The sequence below is a fragment of the Lepisma saccharinum genome, chromosome 11 (assembly GCF_977018435.1).
Source record: "Lepisma saccharinum chromosome 11, izLepSacc3.1, whole genome shotgun sequence".
Taxonomy (NCBI): Eukaryota; Metazoa; Arthropoda; class Insecta; order Zygentoma; family Lepismatidae; genus Lepisma; species Lepisma saccharinum.
This window is the reverse complement of record NC_139239.1, coordinates 29,344,794-29,363,977: the sequence shown is the minus strand read 5'-3', so window position 1 is coordinate 29,363,977 and position 19,184 is coordinate 29,344,794. Positions and strand designations below refer to the sequence as shown.

The following is a 19,184-nucleotide window of genomic DNA, read 5'->3' as shown; positions in this document are numbered from 1 at the left end:
AAATAACACGTCACTAACGCTAGTACCGAAAAGTAAGGCGTTACTAACGGTAGTACCAAAAGAGTAAGCCGTTGTTAACGCTAGTACCGAAGAAGCAATGCCTTACTAACGAAAGTTCCGAAAAAGTAACGTGTTATTAACAAAGCACCGAAAAAGTAACGCGTTACTAACGCTAGTACCGGAAAAGCGACTCGTTACTAACGCTAGTATCGAAAAAGTAACGTGTTACTAATGCTAGTACCGTAAAAGTAACACGTCACTAACGCTAGTACCGAAAAATCAACGTGTCACTAACGCTAGTATCGAAAAAGCAACGCGTTACTAACGCTAGTACCAAAAAAGCAACGCCTTACTAATGCTAGTACCGAAAAAGCAAATCGTTACTGACGCTAGTACCGAAAAAGTAACGCGTTACTAACGCTAGTACCGAAAAAGTAAGTCGTTACTAACGCTAGTGCTGAAATGTAACGCGTTACTAACGCTAGTACCGAAAAAGTAAGTCGTTACTAACGCTAGTGCTGAAAAGTAACGCGTTACTAACGCTAGTACCGAAAAAGCAACGCGTTACAAACGCAATCACCGAAAGCGTAACGTCACTCGCCAACTCTACCTGTAACTTGTGTCCATATTGCAACGTCCAGTAAGCTATAAACGATCACCCATCGACGCCCTTCATCCATCATCCACAATCCAGTAGCTTGAGAACCCCTGGTGATTCTCCTGCGGGTGCTTCATAACACTCTTGTCTAGGTGCATTCTTCGCTCACTGTCTGGGGGAACAACCTCTTCAAGGACAATCAGGATACTGCTTCTTGTTAGTTCACTTGATGTTCAACTGTACGCTTCAGTGGCAGCCGTATTCTCGCCCCCACCTTTTCTTTCCTTCTGTATCGCTTCTTCTCTTTATCTTTGTTCAACTTTCTTTGAAGTCCACTAATGAGGTCGAAGATTCTATTTATTATATTCTCTCCCCCACTGGTTAGCTGTTACGAGTTTATTTATAGGTTAACATAGAGAAAAATATTGTGAAAATTTTATACTGGTCACATTCAGTAGATATGCTAACCTGGCATTTTTACCCGAGAATCACATAGGCACGGCGGCACCTGGCTCAACTATTCTCTGTCTGCTTCAAGAATGAAGTCAATATAAACAAATGCACGTGGTTTCTAAGGATTCCTATTGGTTGTTGGAATGACAGCTGTGTAGCAATATTGAGCGTAGGAATATAGAGCATTTTATAAAGTCGGAACACTCAACGTAGCTACTATATTGAAGTTGTGGGAGAGAAATCGCCACACTCACTGATAGATGGAGCTACTTCACACATTTGTAAATGCGTAGCGAGCTTCCAAGGGTGGATTGAATTTCGTGATGATAATTTCTTGGTTAATAAAAGCTTTAGGTTTGAGTTAAATTATTATTTTTATCAGAGAGACGGACATTGTAATCGAAATAATTTATGTCATGTTAGGCTACTATTTGCAGAAATTTTAATTAGAGAATTTTACAACCTCACATTTACTAACTTTTCAATTATCAACTCATCATTTCTTTGTTGGCGTTAATTCATGTTGCGTTGAGCTACAACACTCCGTCTGCGTCAGTCGTCATGACCGTTGATACAAGTGCGCATGCGCTAACTGAACGAGTTCGGAAACTTTCATGTTTCTATATGCCACAATATTACGTCCGTTACTAGAATATGGCATGGCAGTGAAAAGAATATATGTATGTATATGTATACACACACACACACACATACAATTCCTGTTGGATTTACAACATTTTGTGATATTAGGAACACAGAAATCAATTTAAGAGTATTCATATATCCCATAATACTACTTTTTATAACAGTAACAGTGATAATGACATATCCTTTTCCTTATCATAGATTTTCATAATTACAAAAAAAGTACGCGTGTTTATACAAAGAAGACAGTCACAATAACTTTCCCTGCTAGGATGAACAAAATACAGCCACAATACTTTTGTGGCTTATTTTCGAAAATGATATATGTTAATTACATAATTACATACATCAAGCAGTAACACGATTTCCTGCGGTAAAGGCACCAGAGCCTGGTTAACCTGCAAACCAGGCTGCACTACGTGGAAGAGAGATTGACAATTGCGAGGGAAGGTCTTCTTACACCTCAAACACTAACAAAAACAAAATTACTTCATATTTATTTGTTGATCCAGACATTATTGTAAAACCATTTTTGTAACATCCACTTTGTTCACTCTTTTGTTGGTATGATTTACTAAGCAATATTTGACATAGCAAAACCCTTATTTCCAAGTTTCGGGTGAACGTTTCTCCTGTTTTCCCTACTTTTCCCTGCTCCCAGTTCTCCCTTCTATCCCCTTCCAGACAACCGAGAGAAGTTCCTCCTGAAATTGTACCATGCGACATTTCTGTGGATTGGGAACAGGCCAATTGAAAAACCGAGACGGGGGCGTTCTCCTCTTTTCCCTAATACCGCTATTTGTATCAAAACACCCTGCGTGGATTACCCTTCCTCACCCTTCTTAAGTGTCTCGTTTTCTTCATGCTTTCGCTCTGTACCGGAACTTTTCTTCGCATCCCTCCATTTGCTCATCCTCAATCTTATCTTCTCCTCTCTTTCCCCAATTCATTTCCTATTCCAAGTTTTCGGAGGAAGTGTTACTACCTCTGTTGTTAAAAAAGCGCCATGGCACCATGGGCCACCCTGTCAAAATGCAACACACAAATTTCGTAATAAAAATTAAAGGAAAGCATGTAGCTAATGGCGACTATGATGAGAATCATTAGAAGATTCGAACCCAGGATTTCTCGTTTCGGAGCTGCTCTACTAACCCCTGGATCGTAGCAGTCTGAACCTGAAATTTAAGGTTTTCAATGCAACAGTAGAATTTATATATTTTATTGGTACTCCAATGTTTAAATTTGCAATTATTGTTTTGGATGACGATATGGCAATGTGATTATCAGGAAACGGTTTTACTGCAGGTGTATATCTTAGATATGTAAATATATATTTGCTTAATTAAAATGTAGAATCAAATATGAACAATTGTGAAAAGTCAGATAAGTTTCTTGTATGGCTAGGGTTAATTGTTACTACGTACAAGGATAGGAATAGAAACGGAAGATAGCCACTTACTTGTGTATATCAATATTTATAATAACAAAACTGAATGCGGACCCATAAATTTTATGTTCAGCACATATGTCCAGTATAGATACATATTATTGTCGTTCAGTATCTAAATGAAGGAAAAGGATGGTTATTTATGTGACATGTTACTGAACTAACTTTGCAATGTTCTGTCCCCCCTTTTTCTCCTGCGGTTCAAGTTCATCGGCAGAGCCATCTGGGGAGGATCTAATGAAACATCCAGAGTTCATCTTGAAGAGCCAAGGGACGATATAGAACTCTGGGGAGGGGGTGGGAGGGGTTCAGTGATTAGATTGACTGGAACACATGCATTCACTGCTCCTCCTCCCCCAAGATTCGAATGTCTGCCAATACCGTGTTTCGTTAAAGGTGTCTCGTCACCTCATGCAGTGTTGCCACTGAGGATAAAAGATTTACCAGCAATTCTCGGAAGTCTAAATTCAATAAATTGGAGTTTCACTGCCTGTTGCAGAAGTGTATAGTTAAGAAGTTTTCATGATTAATACAGAACGCTACGACGCCAAGAGTCCCGGGTTTGAATCTCGGCCTTGTCATGGGCGTTTTATTTGTGTGAGTGACCCTTCGTCAATTTCATTATTCTCATCGTCGCGAAGCCAAAAATGGGAGAAAAGCAACGCTAAATAAAATGATCAAACCAAAACGAAATTCGTAGCAAAGGTGCGATATCGGGCTTAACCCCTTTTCTCGCAAAGTCCTGGCGATACTCCTTAGTTTTTGCAACTGAAATGTATGAATTAATGAATACATTATGGCAGAATCATACAGAATAACAGTTCGATTATGTCTAGGCTTGTTGACAAATATCAAATCAGGTTCAAATTACTTGCCAAACGGTAATTATTAGATTTCAGCCTGTGAAACATAAAACCTTTACCTACGTGTACATATTTATGTGAAAAATTCTTTCAGATATTATATCTTGCAACTTATTGTGTACAAAGTGATTTCATTAACTAGTTTACACTCAAATGAAATAAATATTTGTTGTGATACAACAAAAGTACTTCGTAAGTACTTCTGAGAAAAAGTGAAGGAGAAAAAATTGTCAGTTCATCTCGTGTGAGAGGTACTAAAGTTCGAATCCTTGGTAAGGCACTTACTTATGCTCGCACCTGTATCCGTTTCTTCAGCTCACCTTTCATTCTGGACGTCACGATTATTATAAGGAGGCAAAAGATGCAACCTGAAGTACAAAAACGCATCAGATAGAAATATGCACAGGCCATAGGGCAATTTTAAGAAAGAAAATCCATGCTTGGCCAAGAATAATTTCTAAATTAGACATTTCTACCCTACACCCAAGAAAAAAAAGATAAAGTGGAATAGGAAAATATTGACTTTATATCGTACTAGCATCACTTAACTCAAACGCAATAAATTTCAGCAAATTACAATCATTGGGTATGAACCAGTCAGGCACGTAACCAGGGGGAGGGCTCAGGAGGCTGACGCCCCCCCCCAAATCCTACAAATGTCCAATTTAAATAGTGTGTAGAGGAAAATAATTTTACTTCATTAGTGGGATTAAACATATTGTATAATATATTTTTATATATATATATATAGCTATAATGTATTTAATAATACACTGAGAAATTCAACTTCAGGTTTTATACCTCCCTCTCTCCATCCACTCACACTTTTCATCCTTTAGACGGCGGCTGCTGATAAGGGATGAGCGAGCCCCTCGCTAAATAATATTCTGGCTGCGGGCCTAGCACCAGTATTTGAACCTGGGACGCAGTTACAAGTGACAGTTATTCTTTTCAGGAATTGTAATTTAACTTAAACGTAAGTCGCTGTAACTTAACAGAGTTACTTTTTAGCCATCGTAGAAGCAACGTCATCAACAACTACTTTAACAGTTACTCTAAGATACTTAAATTGTTAACAAATTAGCAACTCTGTTCCCAACCATGTGTTTTCTCTGGATGCTAAGACAAAAGGATTTTCGTGGAATCGCCTAAGACAATGCAGCTAGGCTTCATTGCATGGTAAATTTAGAACATCCACCCTTTACAACTAGTCGTCATTTCCAGGATTTAAAGAAACTCTTTATCGACACTAGTGTCCAAAATTAAAGCAACATATAAAAATCCTTTCCTCGTGTGATGTTTTTTTTTTATAAATTTGTCAAGTTTAACCGGTTGCTATCGTGATTTTTTGTTGATAAATCCTGGCACATTAAGGTTAGTTAAACCAGTTGTCTATGACATCATAGATATTACTATCACCTGATCGTATTATGTGGACACACGGGAAAATTTTCGTTTGTTGCTTTAATTTTGGACATTAGTATATTTCATACTGGCACGCCCACCAGTACTTCAGTCAAAAGAGTGTTTGAGTGGAGGAACTGTGCTGTCACCACTTGTCAAGTGACAATTTTCAAATTAAGTTGCTTTCGAAGCATAATAGCAACTCCAGGTAATGTAGAAAGACCTTGATTGTATGTCTCCTTGTTTCCTGCGAAATGTGTTTGTCTTTGGTACTGTTTCTTACAACGTCTTTATAATTTTATGGACTTAATAATTATAAAGAATGATAAATAGATAAGTTGATTGTCTGTAATTTGTTTGCAAGAAAATTTCCAGCAGAAAGTAACTGTAAACTAAACTTAGTTACTTTGCAAGTACCAGTAACCAGGGTTGTTAAGGTCCAGTAACCCATACATTCTAATGGGTTCTATTGGGTTCCGCTGCAGGACCGAAACATTTTTTCTCGCACAATTTAAATTCGGTCCAAGTTGCATATTCTTTCATTTCAATGCGGAACTTGGACCGGATTTAAATTGATCGGGAAAAAAGGTTCCTGAACCGTATTTAAATTCATCCGGAGAAAAGGTTCCTGAACCGTATTTAAAGTGATCCGGTAAAAAGGTTCCTGGACCGAATTTAAATACTTTAGAGATAACAAGGTTCTTTACGGTCAATTTATTTAAAATTGCTTAACCTTTAACAACCCTTCTAGTAACTAAAACTGAGTTACTGTTTTAAAATTAGTAACTATAACTTAGATACTTTTAAAAAGTATCTTCCCGAACGCTGACATGCAATACAATTCAACACCCCTGGCAACCCTGCAGCACGTTTCACTTTTGCATTGAAGTTGTCCTTCCGGAACTACCTCACCGAACCCTCTTCCCACGTATCAGGCAGTGCTGTATTTTCGCCATCCCTATACATTTCGAAGAAAAGACACCCCTACCGTTTCCCTCTCTCCCTGACCAATCAATATCATCTTCAACCCTCATTTCTTTCTTCCTCTTTTTTTGGGCAACGAGATTTCCAACCCCAGTGATTTTCACTCTTCCCGGTTTTCATTCCCTTTCAACATCCCCCTTCCCTACTTTTCGTCCCTTCAGCTACATACGCGAACGTCACTGATCGTCAATAACCATTCCTGTTTCTCTTGATGATGTTGGAACTTCAGTCCGTCAGTACAGACAGCCTCAGAGGGTTAACCCCACAGGTTCTTGAAACCTCATGGAACCGCAGTGTTGCATTTCCTGAAAGCTTTGGGGTAAAAAATTAGCTTGGGGTGTTATTTCTGTAACTAATTACCCAAAGGTTTGCTCCTCAAAATGCCCCGAGGTTGGCAACTTAGTTAAATCCTGATCCCAGTGCTTCAGAGTTCGTACAATGTTTCGCAAGTTTACTGGACCACCAGCTCCTGTATCTTCTCCCCACTGCCCTTTGGTTTCGTATACTAATACCCAAAGAAATTGGATGTCCATTACAACGTAACCGTGATATGGTCCATGTATACTAAACAGAACACTGGCAAATATATAGTTTTAATTAATTGAATTCGAATTCATTACCTAGGTACATCAGATTTTGTAGCCTTCGTATACAGACAAGAAAAAAATACATTGAATCTATTTGATGCACCAGAAATGCATAGATTGATGAGTCTCCCCGATGGCGCAGTGGTAGCGTCCTCGCCTTGCAATCAAGGGATTACGGGTTCGATACCCGGTGTAGGCACATAGTGGTTCGGATCCCACTTAAAACTGTAGGTCTAGTCCCGATTAGCCTTTCTATGCAAAAAATGTACTTAAAACAACAATTCAATCAGTCAAAGCATCGGTTAATGCACTATAGTGTGTTTTTTTAGCATTTGTTAAGAATCAGGTATAGTTTGATGCATTTAACATTATCTATATCTAATATCTTCTTCTCTGGATCCTTTGCCAGCTAAACATTTCTTGCAGTGCATCTTGTAGCAGGCAGTTTCTTCTTAGCCAGGGTCTTTGCCAATCCTTTCGCTTCTCCTAATCACTTCTAGCACTGGTCTTCTTTTCAGTTTCAGCAGGTTTACTGTCCATTTCATACGCCCCATTCTTCTCCATAACCACATTTCTAAAGCTTCTAGTCGCTTTCCCCACTTCGTAAGGTTCACGTTTCTGCACCATACAAAGCTACACTCCACAGAAAACCCTTTGTCTCTTTTTTTAGTTGTTTATCCAATGAACCATAAAACATTTCTTCTATTAAAGGCATATTTTTGCTATTGCTATTTTCACGGTTGACTTCCTGACAACTTACTACTTATAAATAAAATATTTCTTAGACTTAATAGCTAATAATGTATCGGAGAGTTTGGAGGAATCAGATGAAATGGAATCAGCAATAATATATGATAGTCATTGCAGCAACTAAAGAAATGCTAAATAGATGGATATAATACTGTGAGAAACCTCACACAATACAAAAATCAGATTGTTTGGGCGAAAATATGAACGCAACTCTGTAATCTTTTCAATCCATAGCTTAAAAATATGGCAAGAGTTTTATTTTCTTAAGAAAGGACAGTGCTTGGTAGCTCACAATAGACATTCGGATAATCTTCGCGATCAGAGTCATCTGGTGCTTACTTTCTTTACCATTCACAATGCGACCCTGTTCATAGGACAACGCTGTATTCATCCGTGGGGAGAAAACTTAACAAGAGACAATGTAGAAATATTCCACAAGTTGTGTTTGGTAGGCTGTTCTCGAATGGACCACCATCATTAAGTGAAACTAAAAGAAGGATCTTTTTGCTTTTTTTTTTTCTTATGCAGGAGATTTGATGAATAGAAACTTGTCGCAGGGTGAAGAACAATGAGCATAGGCAGCTGTCTCCTTTGAAAAATGATTCTCCGGAACTCCACGGAGCAGGTCGCAGTCCAACAAAAGATTTTGTGATGCAGTTAGACGACTCGGGGGAGCTTCCATGCTATCCATCATACTCTTTGGCTGAAAATTTGGTGACTTTTGAATTTCTTCCCCTTTCCTTGCCATATTATTTCAGCATATTGGGAGACCAAATTATTTATGGTTTCTCACTCACAAGGGGACTGTAAGATTTAAAGAAACGTTTTAAAGGACATGGATACTCAACATTTTTCAGAAATGGAATTAATGTTCCCTGTTTCTATTCGCTAAAAGTACAGTGTACAGTGTCGAATCCTGGCTGGGTGGCCAAAGTATTGAAGCCTAAACTCCAATTGAATGCAAGAACCTAGATTTCAATATTACATTTCTGTATTCATCACTTATACATTACTAGCTGATACATTATTTATCCCAATCTTCTATTACACAGGAAATTAACGAATTCTAACTATAGTGTAAAATGAACTTGGGGTTCAACGGCGTTGGGAGTGTCACTATTCATCTTAGCGACCCCGAAAACTATGGATTCCACATTAATATCGTTCGTTTTCGATTATTTTTACATGTCACCCCTCCCACACTCACCCCTAGGGGTGCCAGGGGTGTCTTACCCCCACAGTATTTCTTTCGGGATTGCAAGTGATACGTGTACCAAGTTTGGTTGAAATCGCTCCAGGCGTTCGAGAGTTATGCCGGAACAAACACACATACACACACACACACATACTTACATTTTTATATATTAGAAGATTAGAAGAAGAAGATAGATATTCAGTGCATATATTTTTTTAACTGTTTACTTTTTACGAATATCAGTTTCATTTTAGGCATGCACGTTCATAAATTCACATTGTAAGACATGCACATTCATATTTAAATCATCATAACTCAGCATAACACAACATTGTTACTTTTGAGCTTGTCATAATAGTTCATGTTGTCATGTTCACACATGATTTTCGCACGTGCATCCAAAAAGTGTGGATTCAAACCCAGAAATTCTCAAACTGCTCCATTAACAGCTTTAACTGGAAACCATGTTAAGAGAAAGAAGAAATTGGTTTCTTTTAAAGGCAAGAACAGAAATTTTACTTCATCCGATACTGATGTGACAGATTTCCGTAGTGAAGTTTTGACCATTACATATGTAAAGCCAATGTGCAAGGACAGGAGAGCAAAGAGAAGTAGATTAGTTGGGGAGCGTTATCAGACCAGCAATAACGCTAATTCTAATCAAGGTGCAAGGACACTGTTACTAATTCAAACTTTGACGAGATTTATGAGACTGTGATAATTTGTTACGCAGAGAATCCAATATCGGTTCTGTTCACAATTCGCCTAACAATTATACCAGCTACCAGCAATATCGATGCTTGTTTCCCGGTTTGTTCAACAAATGCTATGACTTCGGATTCTATAAATACACATTTCTGCCCTGTGACAGTTTGCATAAATGGTTGTGCGCTAAGCAATAATAATGAACAAATGACTTATACATGTAATCACATGTTTTGACAGCTGAGTTTTATCTTGCTCGAGTGGGCAGCTTATCCAAAAACAAAAGTATTTGATCTTCGAAATGTTAGTCTATAAATTAATATTGTTTGGTAATTTTCATTTTTATTTTAAATTATGTATGTTATGAAAATTAATACCTACTAAAAACAAAATATAAAAAATACATAAAAAACAGGATTATACATATTTAAAAAATGTTCCATATGAGTGGTCTTCGAATTTGCATTATATATTACGTATCTTTTGAATATTCTTTCTTGCAAATACATTGAATCTATTTGATGCACCAGAAATGCATAGATTGATGAGTCTCCCCGATGGCGCAGTGGTAGCGTCCTCGCCTTGCAATCAAGGGATTACGGGTTCGATACCCGGTGTAGGCACATAGTGGTTCGGATCCCACTTAAAACTGTAGGTCTAGTCCCGATTAGCCTTTCTATGCAAAAAATGTACTTAAAACAACAATTCAATCAGTCAAAGCATCGGTTAATGCACTATAGTGTGTTTTTTTAGCATTTGTTAAGAATCAGGTATAGTTTGATGCATTTAACATTATCTATATCTAATATCTTCTTCTCTGGATCCTTTGCCAGCTAAACATTTCTTGCAGTGCATCTTGTAGCAGGCAGTTTCTTCTTAGCCAGGGTCTTTGCCAATCCTTTCGCTTCTCCTAATCACTTCTAGCACTGGTCTTCTTTTCAGTTTCAGCAGGTTTACTGTCCATTTCATACGCCCCATTCTTCTCCGTAACCACATTTCTAAAGCTTCTAGTCGCTTTCCCCACTTCGTAAGGTTCACGTTTCTGCACCATACAAAGCTACACTCCACAGAAAACCCTTTGTCTCTTTTTTTAGTTGTTTGTCCAATGAACCATAAAACATTTCTTCTATTAAAGGCATATTTTTGCTATTGCTATTTTCACGGTTGACTTCCTGACAACTTACTACTTATAAATAAAATATTTCTTAGACTTAATAGCTAATAATGTATCGGAGAGTTTGGAGGAATCAGATGAAATGGAATCAGCAATAATATATGATAGTCATTGCAGCAACTAAAGAAATGCTAAATAGATGGATATAATACTGTGAGAAACCTCACACAATACAAAAATCAGATTGTTTGGGCGAAAATATGAACGCAACTCTGTAATCTTTTCAATCCATAGCTTAAAAATATGGCAAGAGTTTTATTTTCTTAAGAAAGGACAGTGCTTGGTAGCTCACAATAGACATTCGGATAATCTTCGCGATCAGAGTCATCTGGTGCTTACTTTCTTTACCATTCACAATGCGACCCTGTTCATAGGACAACGCTGTATTCATCCGTGGGGAGAAAACTTAACAAGAGACAATGTAGAAATATTCCACAAGTTGTGTTTGGTAGGCTGTTCTCGAATGGACCACCATCATTAAGTGAAACTAAAAGAAGGATCTTTTTGCTTTTTTTTTTTCTTATGCAGGAGATTTGATGAATAGAAACTTGTCGCAGGGTGAAGAACAATGAGCATAGGCAGCTGTCTCCTTTGAAAAATGATTCTCCGGAACTCCACGGAGCAGGTCGCAGTCCAACAAAAGATTTTGTGATGCAGTTAGACGACTCGGGGGAGCTTCCATGCTATCCATCATACTCTTTGGCTGAAAATTTGGTGACTTTTGAATTTCTTCCCCTTTCCTTGCCATATTATTTCAGCATATTGGGAGACCAAATTATTTATGGTTTCTCACTCACAAGGGGACTGTAAGATTTAAAGAAACGTTTTAAAGGACATGGATACTCAACATTTTTCAGAAATGGAATTAATGTTCCCTGTTTCTATTCGCTAAAAGTACAGTGTACAGTGTCGAATCCTGGCTGGGTGGCCAAAGTATTGAAGCCTAAACTCCAATTGAATGCAAGAACCTAGATTTCAATATTACATTTCTGTATTCATCACTTATACATTACTAGCTGATACATTATTTATCCCAATCTTCTATTACACAGGAAATTAACGAATTCTAACTATAGTGTAAAATGAACTTGGGGTTCAACGGCGTTGGGAGTGTCACTATTCATCTTAGCGACCCCGAAAACTATGGATTCCACATTAATATCGTTCGTTTTCGATTATTTTTACATGTCACCCCTCCCACACTCACCCCTAGGGGTGCCAGGGGTGTCTTACCCCCACAGTATTTCTTTCGGGATTGCAAGTGATACGTGTACCAAGTTTGGTTGAAATCGCTCCAGGCGTTCGAGAGTTATGCCGGAACAAACACACATACACACACACACACATACTTACATTTTTATATATTAGAAGATTAGAAGAAGAAGATAGATATTCAGTGCATATATTTTTTTAACTGTTTACTTTTTACGAATATCAGTTTCATTTTAGGCATGCACGTTCATAAATTCACATTGTAAGACATGCACATTCATATTTAAATCATCATAACTCAGCATAACACAACATTGTTACTTTTGAGCTTGTCATAATAGTTCATGTTGTCATGTTCACACATGATTTTCGCACGTGCATCCAAAAAGTGTGGATTCAAACCCAGAAATTCTCAAACTGCTCCATTAACAGCTTTAACTGGAAACCATGTTAAGAGAAAGAAGAAATTGGTTTCTTTTAAAGGCAAGAACAGAAATTTTACTTCATCCGATACTGATGTGACAGATTTCCGTAGTGAAGTTTTGACCATTACATATGTAAAGCCAATGTGCAAGGACAGGAGAGCAAAGAGAAGTAGATTAGTTGGGGAGCGTTATCAGACCAGCAATAACGCTAATTCTAATCAAGGTGCAAGGACACTGTTACTAATTCAAACTTTGACGAGATTTATGAGACTGTGATAATTTGTTACGCAGAGAATCCAATATCGGTTCTGTTCACAATTCGCCTAACAATTATACCAGCTACCAGCAATATCGATGCTTGTTTCCCGGTTTGTTCAACAAATGCTATGACTTCGGATTCTATAAATACACATTTCTGCCCTGTGACAGTTTGCATAAATGGTTGTGCGCTAAGCAATAATAATGAACAAATGACTTATACATGTAATCACATGTTTTGACAGCTGAGTTTTATCTTGCTCGAGTGGGCAGCTTATCCAAAAACAAAAGTATTTGATCTTCGAAATGTTAGTCTATAAATTAATATTGTTTGGTAATTTTCATTTTTATTTTAAATTATGTATGTTATGAAAATTAATACCTACTAAAAACAAAATATAAAAAATACATAAAAAACAGGATTATACATATTTAAAAAATGTTCCATATGAGTGGTCTTCGAATTTGCATTATATATTACGTATCTTTTGAATATTCTTTCTTGCAAGTACTTCAAATTATACGTAAGAAGGACATGAAACTAATAAATTACTTAAAATCAACGATGGTTGATTTGGTGTTTTAAGTCCACTTTATGCACAGTCAGGCTAATCGGGACTGGACTTACAGTTTAAAGTGGGATCCGAACCACTATGTGCCTCCACCGGGTATCGACCCCGGGACCCCTTGATTACAAGGCGACGACGCTACACTGCGCCATCGGGGAGGCCTTAAGATCAACGAAAATAAAGTTTTATTATGAATATAATTCAATATATTAGGTGTCTGTTAGCGACACCATGATACCAGTTACGTTACATTATGAGATGATACAAGTTAAAGGATAAAGCAGGTTACACAATTAAAATATAAAGGCAAATAAAGGCTGCATTTTCGTAGAAATAAGACAGAGAATTTGAAGGTGACTGTTGCACCATTGCTTCTATAAGCAACCTCCCTAAACGTCAACAAAACTAATATTTAATACGTAATGATCATTTTAAAGTAAAGGTGCACTTCGAAACTTCCTAATAGCAATTCCCCCCTTCCTTGGATTTCCTCTCCCTTAAAATCTGCTTCCGACGTGCTTTTGCGCATTGGCGCCATCTGGGATTTCCCACGTCGTTCTTCAATGATTGATCATTCCGTCCGAGGCGCATCAAAAACACGACAGGCATCCGTTTTTTTTATATTTAAGAGCAGTTCTAGCAATGTTTGTGTATTCTGCATTGCAATAAAATCCCTTTCATATCCCTGTACGTAAAAAAATTACTCTACAAAAAAACATATTAACAACTGTTCTTGATTGTCGCCTTTCTATAACCTTTGTGGGAACCAATTGCTTTCATGCAGAGAAACCAAACAATGCATGGACAAACTTTCTCATACTCATTAGCGTGACGGTTAGTGTGGATAATCCAAGGTAAAAATCATTCATCCGTGGATATTTTTTCTTTTGCATAATATGGTCTAATAATCCTATCATATGGTTTAATAGAGTGCAAAATTAGTACTAATGGCGTTGCTGAACTTCCGTGATCAATAATTTCCGTTATCTTTTAATCGTAGTTTGGCTCATTGCTGTTGATGCGCCATACCTTCCGTTATCAGGTGTTTACAAAAGTAAAGAGTGTGGAAATCTGAAAGGTGTTCCCTGAAAATATTTAATTTACTCTTGTACTCTACGGGTACATGTAAACGGGACGTTTGAACGACGTGTTTGTGGATCGTTTTGTCGAGCCTTTGTGGAGTGTGACTGGCTCGAGAAACCAGGAGTGTTCATTATAAATCAACCTTCCTCACCTTCACGAACCTTCCTCCCCCTTAAGCCTGGTTTACATTGGTCGAGTAGACGGGAGAGTAGCTGGAGCAAGTAGGGTCAAGCAAGCTACTCTCCCCGTGTAAACAACTGGGGAGAGCACTGGAGCCAGTACACGCTCCAGTAGTCAGGACAATCGAGTAGCTTCCACAGAGGATAGCGACTTGCAACGTCCTCCGGCTACACCGTTGTCGACGTAGACACGCACCCGCACGGCGAGCGCGTTGCAGAGAACGACAACATTTTGTAATATGCATAAATTTACCCATAATGCTAACTGTCTTTTCAGCGGAGAGATGAGACTCCATTGTTCTCAGGGATCGGGCATTAAAAGAGCTTCTCCAAAGATTTCAGATGAAATGGAACCAATAGCTTTTACCTCAACAGAACAGGTGATGAAGGTTTATATTCCAGTTTATTTCCTTAACAAAATAATAATATATATACACACGTTTTAAAAACAAAACTGCCCAGGGTTAACAATAATAAGTACCTTGAGAAGCTTACTAAAATTATCCTATACATATACAAAGCAACCTAGATACTTTCCCATTATTAGGAGGGATTAAGCCGAAACTAAATATTTTAAGGGCCTTTTATCTCTTTCACCAGAAGGTGGAGTTTAACTTCTCTATGGTTCTTGGACTCTCACCTTAGCGGAGAGCAATTTCTCTCGCCCGAAAGCGGAGCAGAAATTCTCCTCGGTGCTCGGACTCTCGCATAAGCGGAGAGCACCTTCTCTCCTTTAGGTGTTTGGTCTCTCGCCGTAGCGGAGCACACCTTCTCTCGCCCGCAGGCGGAGTCTAACTAACTTGCCAGCCAAGCTTTCGCCCTTATATACGGTCGGCGATGCTAGCGTAAGCCAGCGGGAAAATATTGAACTACCTATATTAACATTTAGTTACAAAAGTTGATTATACGTAGAGGTGGATCTGTCTTTACTTGTGACGATCCGGGGTCGTTAAGACGTCGCTGGTTCATTCTGTCAAAAGAGCACCAAACAGCTGCAGCTACTATCCCACTTTGCTAGACTCGAGTAGAAACTGTGTAAACAGCTACTCGCCATAGAAGGGTCGAGTCGAGCAGACAGGCCAGTAAGTCGTCCCAGTAACTCTCCCGCCCACTCGACCAATGTAAACCAACCTTTACCCTCACGACCCGACCAAACCCTCATCCTCACACGACCTACCGGCCTGCCCTACCTGTCACCGTCATGACTCTACCAAGTCCCCCCCCCCCCAGACCCCTGCCTCAACCTCACAAATCTTCCGGAGGGTGAGTTCTGTACTTATGAGGGTAGCCCTCCGGATGGTGAACACAAACATGCCACTTGACTTGATGGATCCCCTGCCCGGTGTACTATAGACTATGTACAATCTACTCTATGCTCATGAAACGCACTATAGGGAATCTACAAACGTACCACAATCATTAACGCGCCATTCCTTAAGCTGTAACGAAACACACGAATCACTGAACTTTTTGACACCAGGTGTGGTGCAGTAGTGCAAGTGTATCCTGGTTTCAGGCTGTGCAAAGAAATCTTGCTTAACCTAGTAGAAGATAAGCGGTGTTGAAGTCCAAAAGATTCAACAAGAGCCTGTCTGCCGCTGTCATCGTTCATTTGATTGGTTAGCAAGTACCATGTGAGTATACACCACACTGTATACCGCTCCAGACTATAGTGCGAACGGTGCAGACACTAAATACACTACATGAAACCAAATCAACGAAGTAGGCGAGTTGGTGTTGCATCTTGTAACCAACTTGATGCACAAGTGCAGGTGCAGAGTAAGTCAAAAAGTGTAGCAAACTAGACGGGGAGCTATTTACTGGTCTCGAGAACCTGTTGAAACCAGATACGCACTAGGCGAAAGCATCAGTCGCAGTGTTTTGTTTATGGAAAGTTTCAACACGGCGTCCAGCGGCAGGCCAGCATTCTGGCAGAACTAAACCCTACTGTAGAAGTTCTTCCTGATTTTGATCACGTTTTAAGAGCAGCTAAGACACACTCGTCTTGAGCATTTTGCTCCATGCAGCTATCTGTTCAAATTATATTGTGTTTCCCGAAGTCATAAAGTTTGAAGCCATTATGCGCAGCAGACGATCTTCACGCAACCAAAGCAGCCTCCCAGTCAGTGCGTTTCGTACGAGAACGAACTTCACGAATTGTACGAAAATCGACTTAAGGAACGCCGTTATGAAATTCGGGTTTCACGAAAGGACTTAGTTTCATTACTTCGCTTTTATGTCACTTTGGGCTAATCGCAGAGATAAGGATGAGTAATGATTTGATGAAGGGGAAGAAGGGACGATCACAAATGTAGGATGGTTCTCGGAAACAAGGAATTCAAGTGAGGAGGAACATTGCAAAGTTTGGTACTAAAGAACCAAAATGAACCATCAGACTACACCAAAGGAATAGTGCAATTTAGTATAAAATCCCAACGTGCCAAATCGCCTCGCTAATGGCCGCGTTCACCAAACCCGATTATTTTGAAGTTCAGATGAACGAGATCAATTTTAATCCATTCTAAATGAACTTGGTTTAAAGATTTGCATTGCACCAACGAAAAACGACGTTCACGAGATTCCGTTCAAATGATCCGAGATTAATTTGTAAGGCTGATTGGTTGGCTTAAACACATTACAATCAAGAACCGCATAGAGTAGTGTCATGTGTTAAAGTATCAACATGTAGGAGAAGAAAGTTATTCGGGCTGCAACTTCTCTGAATTTGAGATTATGTACTAATCAACCTTGTCGACGAGTACAAGGATGTGGTAGAGTGTAGAAAATAATAATATTAAAAAAAGAACTGACGGCACAACACAACAGGAGAAGGAGAAAGCATGGAAGCTTCTTCTACAGGACAGAACCTTAGCTCGTAACGCTTTAATGTCTTGCGAAATGTATTCGATTTTGATGCTACTGATGTCTGCGGTATTTGAATTTTTCATTTCTTAATTCGTATATATTTATATTGTCGTGTCGTGTAAACAGCCAGTAACATGTATTTTCGTAAATTTATATAAAAATATTTCCAACACCATGTAGCAATATATGACATTTATATATGTTTTGTGTTCTGGGGTAGAAAATATTTAGAAACATTAAGACTCTGCACCACAGAACTATAAATCATTATTATTATTATTATTATTATTATTATAATTATTACGGCAGTTTTTACACAGTTCTCGAATTATCAGCATTTTACCTCCAAAATCTCTAGCGTTTGCACGCACTTGATATCACTTTCCCTTCTTTTTCTAATAAAAAACAACTGCCTGCAGTCGAAGCGTCAGTATCGTGAACCAGGATCGCCAAAAAAACGGTGGCGAATGGCCGATCAGAAGATAAACTCGTTTTGATGATCCTAGATCGCGTCAAGTGTTGAACCGTCTTCGATCCGAGTTTAAATTTTGATCTTCGTTAGTACAATCGGCCATTAGTGACGTTGCAGCTACGTATGTCCAATCACCATCAAACACAATGAAGCACGTAATGTTATCGTGCGCGCGAGAACACGTCGAACAGATTCCCCCATTGTTTTACCATATTGCGGATTCCAGGAGCGGAGTCCAAATCAAATTTAATCTATTTTGCTGCATTTAGAAACCCCCTCACGCAGTAGACGGAGCATTCATGCGATTCCAAAGCTTTCATTGTATTTGTTTGCAGCCGATCAATGCTGGAACGTATAAATGTGACAGTCGACATCAACATATGTGAAGCTTACATACGTTCTCACTGGACTTTGTTGCAAAGTCAAATGCAAATCGACAACGTACGTGTTATTATGTTTGCATTGTGAGGAACGACAACCGAAGTTGATTGACATTCTGATCAATGAATTTGCTGCTTTGTGGATGGAGTGAGCAAGTCGACATTTGATGCGCCACCTGTTATCCAGAGAGCCAGTCATTGATTAGGCGTATTGGCGGGTCTCTGGATCAACATTTGATCATGAACTTAATTCGAGTTAGCAGTAACTTCTGTGTTAAAGTTGTATTTCACGTGTTTCGGTTTGTTTATATTCTGACTAGAACGTTCATCAGTATATTTCTGTGGTGCTTCCCCGATGGTGCAGTGGTAGCGTCGTCATGTAATCGAGGGGTTCTATACCCGGTGGAAGCACTTAGTGGTTCGGATCCAACTTTAAACTGTAGGTCCAGTCCCGATTAGCCTTACTGTGCATAAAGTGGACTTACAACACAAACTCGATCAATCAAGTAATTTTCTGTTATTGCATTCATTAAGTAAAACAGAAAGGAACACAGACAATAAACAGAAATAGAGGTGAAGAAGATACAGATAAAAGGAAAATCTATGTGTGTGTGTGTGTGTGTGTGTGTGAGAGAGAGAGAGAGAAATATATGTTTTGTGTGTGTGTGTGTGTGTGTGTGTGTGTGTGTGTGTGATGGTGTGTGTGTGTGTGTGTGTGTGTTTGTAGAGACGGGGGAGAAAAATAGATGTAAGAAAAGGCAGAGAATAAAAAGGAGAAGACGACCAAGAAAGAAAATTTGAGAGAGAAGAGGAAAATCTAAAGAGTAACGTATAAAACATGACAGAGATGAAGATCTGAAATTACTATATTAATTTACTATATCAGTTTCAGTACACAGTATTTTTGTTATTTTATTTTCTACCATTTTTCGTTAA

The 19,184-nt window shown here is 38.7% G+C and overlaps 1 protein-coding gene across 1 annotated transcript in view; it reads right to left on the bottom strand.

Moving 5' to 3' along the window:
• Positions 1-672: 672 nt before the first annotated feature.
• Positions 673-19,184, bottom strand: part of LOC145994985 (uncharacterized) — a 194,348-nt gene continuing 175,836 nt past the window's right edge. The window contains exon 5 of the mRNA XM_083131518.1: positions 673-785. Coding sequence (XP_082987644.1) covers positions 673-785 — 113 coding nt within the window. The remainder of the gene's footprint in view (positions 786-19,184) is intronic.